At 46.1% G+C, this 15,206-nt stretch overlaps 1 protein-coding gene across 1 annotated transcript in view; it reads left to right on the forward strand.

Moving 5' to 3' along the window:
• Positions 1–924: 924 nt before the first annotated feature.
• LOC139411717 (TBC1 domain family, member 23) overlaps positions 925–15,206 on the forward strand; it is a 78,700-nt gene continuing 64,418 nt past the window's right edge. Inside the window, exon 1 of the mRNA XM_071158431.1 lies at positions 925–970. Within this exon, the coding sequence (XP_071014532.1) occupies positions 933–970 (38 nt within the window). The 5' untranslated portion in view covers positions 925–932. The remainder of the gene's footprint in view (positions 971–15,206) is intronic.

Consider the following 15,206-nt stretch of genomic DNA (forward strand, 5'->3'; position numbering starts at 1 on the left):
TGCTTTTGCAACAGCTAATGGGGATCCTTATAAAACACCAAATACACATGGTGTACACCATCCAACGAAATGCTCACTTGCAGGTTCCTTCTTGACAATGCAACAACCATACGAAATAATACAATATGTAATATTTTTTTTTATTTTTTTATTTTACCTTTATTTAACCAGGCAAGTCAGTTAAGAACAAATTCTTATTTTCAATGACGGCCTGGGAACAGTGGGTTAACTGCCTGTTCAGGGGCAGAACGACAGATTTGTACCTTGTCAGCTCGGGGGTTTGAACTCGCAACCTTCCGGTTACTAGTCCAACGCTCTAACCACTAGGCTACCCTGCCGCCCCGAATATGAACATAAAGTAAATGTCTCAGTAGAATATAAGTAACATTTTAGCATAATTATAATACAGAAAGGCATTTATAGTAATTTTAGAGAGAAAGGGAGGCAACAAGTGGCCTTCTCACCCTTCGCCACACAATGAGGGAATTCGATTAAGCTGAACTGTGGTGTACCGGGCTATGGCCTGAATCATCAGAAGCGGTGAGGGAGGAGCGCTTTCCAAATCGAACAGTGAGCTGCTGGGTCATGTTATCAAAAACGCAGCATGATGCATCGCTCAGAAACATACATATATTTTCATTAAAATATAGTTTTGTTTTCATTGTCTGATAAAGGTAGATAAAGCATGCTTATCACGTATTACTTTTACATGTGAAAACACAGAATCCTACTCATTACTCTACATACTTAACTTACATCACTTTTGTTTTGAGGCGACTTCGTTGCCTGCCAAAACGGGGACCCTGGCTCATTGCCCGGTGGCAGCCCGGTTCCAACGCTAACCAAGTTCATCCTGGGAAGGTAATGGGCATTAATCAAATCCTCTCCATGCTCTTCTGGACGGCAATTTTGACGTTGACGTCAACACAGCAATGGCGGATGCAGTGGAGGAAGTTCTTGAAGGCAGCTGGTAAGATTAAATATAATTATCACTGTTGTCAGAGATATTTATGACATCAGTTGAATCAGTATTTTCATAATATAAAACAATATTTGTTAGCTACGTTACATCTGGGAAAAGTAGGTTGCCGTTCTGGGGTGATGATGGTTTTGGACTGTATCGATTAGCTACTAGCCGGAGATCGAGCGATGCTCTGATCTGAAACAGCCCAGCTAACGTTTCGTTAGTCTAGGTAGGCTTTCACAAGAAAGTAGCTAGGCAATTCGATAACCATTGTTTGCAATACTAGCTAGCTACAACAACAACTAGTGTTGTCATTCCTGAGCGACACTGCTGGTTTTGTTTAGGATTTTGATGTGTAAATATTGCTAACGTTAGCTAGCTAGCTGTAGACTCGAGAGGTTGTGGCTTAATTATATTTTTTTCTATTGTCAACAGTAGCCACTCATCCCCTATCATCAAAGTTGTCCTAATGGCTGTGAAGTGAGGTTCTGGCTGCCACAGTATCTGTGCGTTATGCCGCGTTCAAAACAACTGGGAACTCAGAAATCTCCGATTTTAGTGCGTTTAAAACAACTGGGAACTCGGGGAAAAAAGAACTCCGACTGAGAATTTGTTTCGAACGTGACGTCGGAAACTCGGGCATCTTTGTAGAGCTATGACATTCCAACCTGAAGATTACCGACGTCATGATTTGACCTCTGTTATTTCCGAGTTTCTAGTTGTCTTGAAAGCAGCTAGAGATGTCGACGCTGAATGTGTATGACGTGTCTGGTCTCTGACGCCCACGAAGTTCCGATTCAAACTCCCATTAGACAGCTCTGCTGGAGTTTTGCTGAGCAACTATCTTCATTTACTCCCATTACGGCTGGTATGTACTTCCAAAAAAGGTATACATTTTGGGCTTCCGAGTGGCGCAGTCTAAGGCACTGCATCTCAGTTCAAGAGGCGTCACTACAGTCCCTGGTTCGAATCCAGGCTGTACCACATCCGTCCATGTTTGGGAGTCCCATTGGGTGGCACGCAATTGGCCCAGTGTCGTCCGGGTTTGGCCGGGGTAGGCCATCATTGTAAATAAGAATTGTTCTTAACTGACTGTTGAAGACTTCTGACCTGTGTGGCAGTAATGAGTGAAGTCTGGCAGCAATTGGAGGTGCAAAATAGGTTGTTGTTTTTTTGGTTAATTTATACCTTTTTTTGGAAGTACATACCCACCGTAATGGGCACTAAATTAAGATGGTTGCTCAGTGATACTCTATATTTGGTGAATAACGCATGTATTTCTACATTATAATGCATGCAGAGCTGTCCAATTGATTTTGAATTGAAGCTTCCTCTGCGTTGCGCCACGTTCAAAACAACTGGGAACTCGGGGAAAAAACAAGCCCGACTGGGGAAAAAATCCAACTCTGTCCTCTTTCTAGAGCTCTGAATTCCTGACCTGAAGATCACTGATGTCATGATTTGTCCTCGTATTTTTCAGAGTTCCCAAATGTTCTGAATGCGGCATTAGAGACCAGACATGTCATACTCATCGTCGACATCTCTAACATGCTGACCACACCGCTCGCGTCATAAAATAAATTTACCCATGCATGTTATTCAATCATTGCATCCACCCTGCTTGTGCGCGTCTGCGTAGCCAGGCGCTAAAATAGAACTTGGTTCTAATTGTGACGCTTGATGCACTGAAAGTCCCGCCTCTCCCATCTCCTCATTGGTTTTGAGGAGCATATACCCACGTGGGTGATTGAAAGATTAACTGAGGTTCACACTCCAGTCCAGGTGGTGGGGGTGATGCACCTTAAAGTCGGTTGTCAACCGCCATATAAGTCCAAAGATGAAGAAGAAGGATGAGAGATTACTAAAAAATAACTTGGTTTACCCTTTTATCTGAGGATTAATTGTCAGAGTAGAGGACCTTGTGCATTTCAGGTAAAATAACAACCCAATGTTTATATCCCAAGACAAATTAGCTAGCAACAGCAAGCTAGCTAGCTAAATGTCCATGAATGTTTCATGTGTTTCAACCTATCCCCAAATTAATATAGTTGGTTTTGATATTTCAACCTGCGTGTCCTGATTGCGTCTGGTGTGGGTGGACAGGACAAAATGAACATGCGCTCTGGTCACATGTAACGCACAGATACTGGGGAGTGTTTTATGCCTGTGGAGCTGTTCCTGATCCAGCTAAACATCAGTCAAATCACATTTTTATGCAGGGCGATATGTATCAAATATAATTTCATGATATTTTTGACGGTATGACAGTATTTTATGTGTTTGAATAATGTTCTAGGTATGCTTTCTGAGTATCTAATTTCCCCAGGCAGGATCACACATCAATTATAGGGATTTCAATGGGCCTTTCTCCATTTATACTGTTCAATCCAGCTCGAAGCAAAAATTATTTTCTGCATTTTCATACATTTCTGCATTTCCTGCACTCATTTTCACATTGTACCATGCAGCATGGTAGGGGCAACACATCTAGGACTAGTTCATTGGTGAATTGTTGGAATCGTGGAAATATAGTGATTATAATTCTATACTTGGAATGTAGTGGGAGAAGCACCTTGAGTACATTGTTGTTTGACAACGAATGAATAAGCCAGTGAGAAATATTTTTTTACGGTAGGAACCAAAGTGTTGGTCAGTGTTTCCAGGTGACCCTAATTATGTTACATTACATGATTTCTTATGTCATATAGCTAACTAGCTAACCAACATATTCATGCTTACCTATTCCTCTCTGATAAGCATTTTTGTACAACAGTATCTTATGCACCTGCATAAGTGCACCTGCACTTATGCACCTGCATCAGTGCACCTGCACTGGTACCAGGCCGTATTAGCTAACTAGCTACGTATATTTAGCAAGCTAGCTTGCCAGCTAACTAGCGATTAGCATTAACACAATGTATTTTTCCCAACACCTTGCTAAGAAAATAAACTAGATGACGGTAGTTTGGAGACAGTAAAATACTCAAACTAAGTGTGATTCTAGAAGGCTTGTGGAAAGCAGCAGGTCACCGACATTGTTGCATCCATCTAACCATGCGGAGTGAACGGCAAGAAAGTGCTGGTGACTCTGTGGTCGAGTACCTGCTCTCTCCTTGAGTGATGCAGGGCTTGGTGTGGTTAGCAGCATGCAGTAGGAGAGGGGGAGAAATGACTCCAGTAGCAAACGGAAGTAAACTATAAAAACTCACTGCGCTGGAGTTGCATATGACATTTAACAAACCAAACATTAAAATACAGTTATAGAAGGTAAAGTAAAAACTGAAACCAGTTCTTGAATCAATACTGGTATATATTAAAATATGGTGTACTGCTCAGCCCTTATCCGAACAATGGCCTTCATCAGCTTGGTCAGGAATCAGGATAGTGTAAAGACAGGCTGCTAAATGTGTTCCTCTTGTCATTATAGTAAAGTGAAGGACATTCAAACAAGCTCTGTATATGTGTCAACCAGCGTACTGTAGGCAAATGATGCCATTCATTTTCCCCATTGATAGATGCTAACTACCTTGAGCGCCTATTGATGAAGGTATCTTCTCCCCAGGGGACTTTAGTTAAGAGCCCGACACTCAGTCTGTATGTGAACATGCATTTCTTACGGTACGGTTTTGGAAACATCGTTAGCAAAAAAAATAGTATCCTCGAGCACTCTCTAGGGTAGCACCATAGTGTAGCCGGAGGACAGCTATTTTCCATCCTCCTCTGAAACAGGGAAAGAAACACTTGTTCTAATGATTACACCCCAGATCAGCTAGATGCAGGTAAGAGTGTGCAAGGTGGTATTACCCCATACCCCTGTACATTGACTCGGTACTGGTAGCCATGTTATTACCCCATACCCCTGTACATTGACTCGGTACTGGTAGCCATGTTATTACCCCATACCCCTGTACACCGACTTGGTACTGGTAGCCATGTTATTACCCCTGTACATTGACTCGGTACTGGTAGCCATGTTATTACCCAATACCCCTGTAAATCAAATCAAATCAAATGTATTTATATAGCCCTTCGTACATCAGCTGATATCTCAAAGTGCTGTACAGAAACCCAGCCTAAAACCCCAAACAGCAAGCAATGCAGGTGTAGAAGCACGGTGGTTAGGAAAAACTCCCTAGGAAGAAACCTAGAGAGGAACCAGGCTATGTGGGGTGGCCAGTCCTCTTCTGGCTGTGCCGGGTGGAGATTATAACAGAACATGGCCAAGATGTTCAAATGTTCATAAATGACCAGCATGGTCCAATAATAATAAGGCAGAACAGTTGAAACTGGAGCAGCAGCACGGCCAGGTGGACTGGGGACAGCAAGGAGTCATCATGTTAGGTAGTCCTGAGGCATGGTCCTAGGGCTCAGGTCCTCCGAGAGAGAGAAAGAAAGAGAGAAAAAGAGAATTAGAGAGAGCACACGTAAATTCCCACAGGACACCGAATAGGACAGGAGATGTACTTCAGATATAACAAACTGACCCTAGCCCCCCGACACATAAACTACTGCAGCATAAATACTGGAGGCTGAGACAGGAGGGGTCAGGAGACACTATGGCCCCATCTGAGGACACCCCCGGACAGGGCCAAACAGGAAGGATATAACCCCACCCACAAAGCACAGCCCCCACACCACTAGAGGGACATCTTCAACCACCAACTCACCACCAATTATTGCTTTTATTATTACGCGTTATACTTTTTCTATATTTTTTATATTTTGCATCTCTGCATTGTTGGGAAGGGCCCGTAAGTCAGCTTTTCTCTGTTAGTCTACACCTGTGAAATTGTTTGTGATATAAAATTAAAGGGCTTTATGTTTCTAGAATCGTATCACAATTGAGAATTCATTCACGTTTAGATGGAGAATTTGTCTTGTTTTGTCTGCCAGAGCCAGTCTACCACTGAACAGAACATATAAGGTCCTTGGACCTTAGGAAGTAACAGTAGACTCCTTAAGAGAACTTCTTGGGCTACCTTTCACATAGAATGAGCCCTGGTTAATCCATTCATTTCAGTATCCTTCCTTCTGGTCATTATTTATATGGTTACAAAGACACTGTTCATGAGCAGGGAGAACAGAGACACAGTCTATCCGGCAGGAAATCACTGCTGTTATGGAAGGGTTGTATCTGTTGCAACAGGGAGGGAATCACGAGGACGGGTTGTGTCTGTTGTAACAGGGAGGGAATCACGTGGACTGGTTGTGTCTGTTGCAACAGGGAGGGAATCACGAGGACTGGTTGTGTCTGTTGTAACAGGGAGGGAATCACGAGGACTGGTTGTGTCTGTTGTAACAGGGAGGGAATCACGAGGACTGGTTGTGTCTGTTGTAACAGGGAGGGAATCACGAGGACTGGTTGTCTGTTGTAACAGGGAGGGAATCATGCTAATAAGGACGGGTTGTGTCTGTTGCAACAGGGAGGGAATTACGAGGACTGGTTGTGTCTGTTGTAACAGGGAGGGAATCATGCTAATAAGGACGGGTTGTGTCTAGGGATGTAAAGATTCACAAATCGGTCCCCGATTCAAATGTTTAATACAAGTGCCTGGGTCGGTGAACCTCAAACCGCACTAAGCGTGTAACTACGTTGACAGTCATTGATCTACAAGTCATTTAAAGCATGCCGAACAACTCCAGGCAATATCAGTAGCCTAGGCAATCTGAGCACTGTGCCCAGCTCCAGTAGCCTAGTCAAACTGAGCACTACACCCAGCTCCAGTAGCCTAGTCAATCTGAGAACTGTTCCCAGCTTCAGCAGCCTCGTCAATCTGAGCACTACACCCAGCTCCAGTAGCCTAGTCAATCTGAGCACTGTTCCCAACACGCTGACCAATGCCAGGTAGGCGGCCTGTTCCTGATCTTGCACATCTGCGCTGCACCTTAAACATTCAAATGCTAAAATGGCTTGTGTGATATTAGGCTTTATTATACTGAACAAAAATATAAACGCAACAGGCAACATTTTCAAAGATTTTACTGAGTTACAGTTCATATAAGGAAATCAGTCAATTGAAATGAATGCATTAGGCCCTAATCTATGGATTTCACATGACTGGGCAGGGGCACACCCCCAGAAATACTCCTCAGCACTCCCCTCCCCACTGCTAATTTATTATAATAGTGAAGACATCAAAACTATGATATTAACACATATGGAATCATGTAGTAACCAAAAAAGTGAGATTCTTCAAATACCTGTATATAGCCTCCACATTGACTCTGTACCGGTACCCCCTGTATATAGCCTCCACATTGACTCTGTACCGGTACCCCCTGTATATAGCCTCCACATTGACTCTGTACCGGTACCCCCTGTATATAGCCTCCACATTGACTCTGTACCGGTACCCCCTGTATATAGCCTCCACATTTACTCTGTACCGGTACCCGCTGTATATAGCCTCCACATTGACTCTGTACCGGTACCCCCTGTATATAGCCTCCACATTGACTCTGTACCGTAACACCCTGTATATAGCCTCCACATTGACTCTGTACCGTAATACCCTGTATATAGCCTCCACATTGACTCTGTACTGTAATACCCTGTATATAGCCTCCACATTGACTCTGTACCGGTACCCCCTGTATATAGCCTCCACATTGACTCTGTACCGTAACACCCTGTATATTGCCTCCACATTGACTCTGTACCAGTACCCCCTGTATATAGCCTCCACATTGACTCTGTACCGGTACCCCCTGTATATAGCCTCCACATTGACTCTGTACCGGTACCCCCTGTATATAGCCTCCACATTGACTCTGTACCGTAACACCCTGTATATAGCCTCCACATTGACTCTGTACCGTAATACCCTGTATATAGCCTCCACATTGACTCTGTACCGTAATACCCTGTATATAGCCTCCACATTGACTCTGTACCGTAACACCCTGTATATAGCCTCCACATTGACTCTGTACCGGTACCCCCTGTATATAGCCTCCACATTGACTCTGTACCGGTACCCCCTGTATCTAGCCTCCACATTGACTCTGTACCGGTACCCCCTGTATATAGCCTCCACATTGACTCTGTACCGTAACACCCTGTATATAGCCTCCACATTGACTCTGTACCGGTACCCCCTGTATATAGCCTCCACATTGACTCTGTACCGGTACCCCCTGTATATAGCCTCCACATTGACTCTGTACCGGTACCCCCTGTATATAGCCTCCACATTGACTCTGTACCGGTACCCCCTGTATCTAGCCTCCACATTGACTCTGTACCGGTACCCCCTGTATATAGCCTCCACATTGACTCTGTACCGTAACACCCTGTATATAGCCTCCACATTGACTCTGTACCGGTACCCCCTGTATATAGCCTCCACATTGACTCTGTACCGGTACCCCCTGTATATAGCCTCCACATTGACTGTACCGGTACCCCCTGTATATAGCCTCCACATTGACTCTGTACCGGTACCCCCTGTATATAGCCTCCACATTGACTCTGTACCGTAACACCCTGTATATAGCCTCCACATTGACTCTGTACCGGTACCCCCTGTATATAGCCTCCACATTGACTCTGTACCGGTACCCCCTGTATATAGCCTCCACATTGACTCTGTACCGGTACCCCCTGTATATAGCCTCCACATTGACTCTGTACCGGTACCCGCTGTATATAGCCTCCACATTGACTCTGTACCGGTACCCCCTGTATATAGCCTCCACATTGACTCTGTACCGGTACCCCCTGTATATAGCCTCCACATTGACTCTGTACCGGTCCCCGCTGTATATAGCCTCCACATTGACTCTGTACCGGTACCCCCTGTATATAGCCTCCACATTGACTCTGTACCGGTACCCCCTGTATATAGCCTCCACATTGACTCTGTACCGTAACACCCTGTAAATAGCCTCCACATTGACTCTGTACCGTAATACCCTGTATATAGCCTCCACATTGACTCTGTACTGTAATACCCTGTATATAGCCTCCACATTGACTCTGTACCGTAACACCCTGTATATAGCCTCCACATTGACTCTGTACCGGTACCCCCTGTATATAGCCTCCACATTGACTCTGTACCGGTACCCCCTGTATCTAGCCTCCACATTGACTCTGTACCGGTACCCCCTGTATATAGCCTCCACATTGACTCTGTACCGTAACACCCTGTATATAGCCTCCACATTGACTCTGTACCGTAATACCCTGTATATAGCCTCCACATTGACTCTGTACCGTAATACCCTGTATATAGCCTCCACATTGACTCTGTACCGGTACCCGCTGTATATAGCCTCCACATTGACTCTGTACCGGTACCCCCTGTATATAGCCTCCACATTGACTCTGTACCGGTACCCCCTGTATATAGCCTCCACATTGACTCTGTACCGTAACACCCTGTATATAGCCTCCACATTGACTCTGTACCGTAATACCCTGTATATAGCCTCCACATTGACTCTGTACTGTAATACCCTGTATATAGCCTCCACATTGACTCTGTACCGGTACCCCCTGTATATAGCCTCCACATTGACTCTGTACCGTAACACCCTGTATATTGCCTCCACATTGACTCTGTACCAGTACCCCCTGTATATAGCCTCCACATTGACTCTGTACCGGTACCCCCTGTATATAGCCTCCACATTGACTCTGTACCGGTACCCCCTGTATATAGCCTCCACATTGACTCTGTACCGTAACACCCTGTATATAGCCTCCACATTGACTCTGTACCGGTACCCCCTGTATATAGCCTCCACATTGACTCTGTACCGGTACCCCCTGTATCTAGCCTCCACATTGACTCTGTACCGGTACCCCCTGTATATAGCCTCCACATTGACTCTGTACCGTAACACCCTGTATATAGCCTCCACATTGACTCTGTACCGTAATACCCTGTATATAGCCTCCACATTGACTCTGTACCGTAATACCCTGTATATAGCCTCCACATTGACTCTGTACCGGTACCCGCTGTATATAGCCTCCACATTGACTCTGTACCGGTACCCCCTGTATATAGCCTCCACATTGACTCTGTACCGGTACCCCCTGTATATAGCCTCCACATTGACTCTGTACCGTAACACCCTGTATATAGCCTCCACATTGACTCTGTACCGTAATACCCTGTATATAGCCTCCACATTGACTCTGTACTGTAATACCCTGTATATAGCCTCCACATTGACTCTGTACCGGTACCCCCTGTATATAGCCTCCACATTGACTCTGTACCGTAACACCCTGTATATTGCCTCCACATTGACTCTGTACCAGTACCCCCTGTATATAGCCTCCACATTGACTCTGTACCGGTACCCCCTGTATATAGCCTCCACATTGACTCTGTACCGGTACCCCCTGTATATAGCCTCCACATTGACTCTGTACCGTAACACCCTGTATATAGCCTCCACATTGACTCTGTACCGTAATACCCTGTATATAGCCTCCACATTGACTCTGTACCGTAATACCCTGTATATAGCCTCCACATTGACTCTGTACCGTAACACCCTGTATATAGCCTCCACATTGACTCTGTACCGGTACACCCTGTATATAGCCTCCACATTGACTCTGTACCGGTACCCCCTGTATCTAGCCTCCACATTGACTCTGTACCGGTACCCCCTGTATCTAGCCTCCACATTGACTCTGTACCGTAACACCCTGTATATAGCCTCCACATTGACTCTGTACCGGTACCCCCTGTATATAGCCTCCACATTGACTCTGTACCGGTACCCCCTGTATATAGCCTCCACATTGACTCTGTACCGGTACCCCCTGTATATAGCCTCCACATTGACTCTGTACCGTAACACCCTGTATATAGCCTCCACATTGACTCTGTACCGGTACCCCCTGTATATAGCCTCCACATTGACTCTGTACCGGTACCCCCTGTATATAGCCTCCACATTGACTCTGTACCGGTACCCCCTGTATATAGCCTCCACATTGACTCTGTACCGGTACCCCCTGTATATAGCCTCCACATTGACTCTGTACCGGTACCCCCTGTATATAGCCTCCACATTGACTCTGTACCGTAACACCCTGTATATAGCCTCCACATTGACTCTGTACCGGTACCCCCTGTATATAGCCTCCACATTGACTCTGTACCGGTACCCCCTGTATATAGCCTCCACATTGACTCTGTACCGGTACCCCCTGTATATAGCCTCCACATTGACTCTGTACCGGTACCCGCTGTATATAGCCTCCACATTGACTCTGTACCGGTACCCCCTGTATATAGCCTCCACATTGACTCTGTACCGGTACCCCCTGTATATAGCCTCCACATTGACTCTGTACCGGTCCCCGCTGTATATAGCCTCCACATTGACTCTGTACCGGTACCCCCTGTATATAGCCTCCACATTGACTCTGTACCGGTACCCCCTGTATATAGCCTCCACATTGACTCTGTACCGTAACACCCTGTAAATAGCCTCCACATTGACTCTGTACCGTAATACCCTGTATATAGCCTCCACATTGACTCTGTACTGTAATACCCTGTATATAGCCTCCACATTGACTCTGTACCGGTACCCCCTGTATATAGCCTCCACATTGACTCTGTACCGGTACCCCCTGTATATAGCCTCCACATTGACTCTGTACCGGTACCCCCTGTATATAGCCTCCACATTGACTCTGTACCGTAACACCCTGTATATTGCCTCCACATTGACTCTGTACCAGTACCCCCTGTATATAGCCTCCACATTGACTCTGTACCGGTACCCCCTGTATATAGCCTCCACATTGACTCTGTACCGGTACCCCCTGTATATAGCCTCCACATTGACTCTGTACCGTAACACCCTGTATATAGCCTCCACATTGACTCTGTACCGTAATACCCTGTATATAGCCTCCACATTGACTCTGTACCGTAATACCCTTTATATAGCCTCCACATTGACTCTGTACCGTAATACCCTGTAGATAGCCTCCACATTGACTCTGTACCGTAACACCCTGTATATAGCCTCCACATTGACTCTGTACCGGTACCCCCTGTATATAGCCTCCACATTGACTCTGTACCGGTACCCCCTGTATCTAGCCTCCACATTGACTCTGTACCGGTACCCCCTGTATATAGCCTCCACATTGACTCTGTACCGTAACACCCTGTATATAGCCTCCACATTGACTCTGTACCGGTACCCCCTGTATATAGCCTCCACATTGACTCTGTACTGGTACCCCCTGTATATAGCCTCCACATGGACTCTGTACCGTAACACCCTGTATATAGCCTCCACATTGACTCTGTACCGGTACCCCCTATATATAGCCTCCACATTGACTCTGTACCGGTACCCCCTGTATATAGCCTCCACATTGACTCTGTACCGGTACCCCCTGTATATAGCCTCCACATTGACTCTGTACCGGTACCCCCTGTATATAGCCTCCACATTGACTCTGTACCGGTACCCCCTGTATATAGCCTCCACATTGACTCTGTACCGTAACACCCTGTATATAGCCTCCACATTGACTCTGTACCGTAATACCCTGTATATAGCCTCCACATTGACTCTGTACTGTAATACCCTGTATATAGCCTCCACATTGACTCTGTACCGGTACCCCCTGTATATAGCCTCCACATTGACTCTGTACCGGTACCCCCTGTATATAGCCTCCACATTGACTCTGTACCGGTACCCCCTGTATATAGCCTCCACATTGACTCTGTACCGTAACACCCTGTATATTGCCTCCACATTGACTCTGTACCAGTACCCCCTGTATATAGCCTCCACATTGACTCTGTACCGGTACCCCCTGTATATAGCCTCCACATTGACTCTGTACCGGTACCCCCTGTATATAGCCTCCACATTGACTCTGTACCGTAACACCCTGTATATAGCCTCCACATTGACTCTGTACCGTAATACCCTGTATATAGCCTCCACATTGACTCTGTACCGTAATACCCTGTATATAGCCTCCACATTGACTCTGTACCGTAATACCCTGTATATAGCCTCCACATTGACTCTGTACCGTAACACCCTGTATATAGCCTCCACATTGACTCTGTACCGGTACCCCCTGTATATAGCCTCCACATTGACTCTGTACCGGTACCCCCTGTATCTAGCCTACACATTGACTCTGTACCGGTACCCCCTGTATATAGCCTCCACATTGACTCTGTACCGTAACACCCTGTATATAGCCTCCACATTGACTCTGTACCGGTACCCCCTGTATATAGCCTCCACATTGACTCTGTACCGGTACCCCCTGTATATAGCCTCCACATTGACTCTGTACCGGTACCCCCTGTATATAGCCTCCACATTGACTCTGTACCGTAACACCCTGTATATAGCCTCCACATTGACTCTGTACCGGTACCCCCTGTATATAGCCTCCACATTGACTCTGTACCGGTACCCCCTGTATATAGCCTCCACATTGACTCTGTACCGGTACCCCCTGTATATAGCCTCCACATTGACTCTGTACCGGTACCCCCTGTATATAGCCTCCACATTGACTCTGTACCGTAACACCCTGTATATAGCCTCCACATTGACTCTGTACCGGTACCCCCTGTATATAGCCTCCACATTGACTCTGTACCGGTACCCCCTGTATATAGCCTCCACATTGACTCTGTACCGGTACCCCCTGTATATAGCCTCCACATTGACTCTGTACCGGTACCCGCTGTATATAGCCTCCACATTGACTCTGTACCGGTACCCCCTGTATATAGCCTCCACATTGACTCTGTACCGGTACCCCCTGTATATAGCCTCCACATTGACTCTGTACCGGTACCCCCTGTATATAGCCTCCACATTGACTCTGTACCGTAATACCCTGTATATAGCCTCCACATTGACTCTGTACTGTAATACCCTGTATATAGCCTCCACATTGACTCTGTACCGTAACACCCTGTATATAGCCTCCACATTGACTCTGTACCGGTACCCCCTGTATATAGCCTCCACATTGACTCTGTACTGGTACCCCCTGTATATAGCCTCCACATGGACTCTGTACCGTAACACCCTGTATATAGCCTCCACATTGACTCTGTACCGGTACCCCCTATATATAGCCTCCACATAGACTCTGTACCGGTACCCCCTGTATATAGCCTCCACATTGACTCTGTACCGGTACCCCCTGTATATAGCCTCCACATTGACTCTGTACCGGTACCCCCTGTATATAGCCTCCACATTGACTCTGTACCGGTACCCCCTGTATATAGCCTCCACATTGACTCTGTACCGTAACACCCTGTATATAGCCTCCACATTGACTCTGTACCGTAATACCCTGTATATAGCCTCCACATTGACTCTGTACTGTAATACCCTGTATATAGCCTCCACATTGACTCTGTACCGGTACCCCCTGTATATAGCCTCCACATTGACTCTGTACCGGTACCCCCTGTATATAGCCTCCACATTGACTCTGTACCGGTACCCCCTGTATATAGCCTCCACATTGACTCTGTACCGTAACACCCTGTATATTGCCTCCACATTGACTCTGTACCAGTACCCCCTGTATATAGCCTCCACATTGACTCTGTACCGGTACCCCCTGTATATAGCCTCCACATTGACTCTGTACCGTAACACCCTGTATATAGCCTCCACATTGACTCTGTACCGTAATACCCTGTATATAGCCTCCACATTGACTCTGTACCGTAATACCCTGTATATAGCCTCCACATTGACTCTGTACCGTAATACCCTGTATATAGCCTCCACATTGACTCTGTACCGTAACACCCTGTATATAGCCTCCACATTGACTCTGTACCGGTACCCCCTGTATATAGCCTCCACATTGACTCTGTACCGGTACCCCCTGTATCTAGCCTCCACATTGACTCTGTACCGGTACCCCCTGTATATAGCCTCCACATTGACTCTGTACCGTAACACCCTGTATATAGCCTCCACATTGACTCTGTACCGGTACCCCCTGTATATAGCCTCCACATTGACTCTGTACCGGTACCCCCTGTATATAGCCTCCACATTGACTCTGTACCGGTACCCCCTGTATATAGCCTCCACATTGACTCTGTACCGTAACACCCTGTATATAGCCTCCACATTGACTCTGTACCGGTACCCCCTGTATATAGCCTCCACATTGACTCTGTACCGGTACCCCCTGTATATAGCCTCCACATTGACTCTGTACCGGTACCCCCTGTATATA

This window comes from Oncorhynchus clarkii, chromosome 1 (genome assembly GCF_045791955.1).
Source record: "Oncorhynchus clarkii lewisi isolate Uvic-CL-2024 chromosome 1, UVic_Ocla_1.0, whole genome shotgun sequence".
In the NCBI taxonomy this organism is placed as follows: Eukaryota; Metazoa; Chordata; class Actinopteri; order Salmoniformes; family Salmonidae; genus Oncorhynchus; species Oncorhynchus clarkii.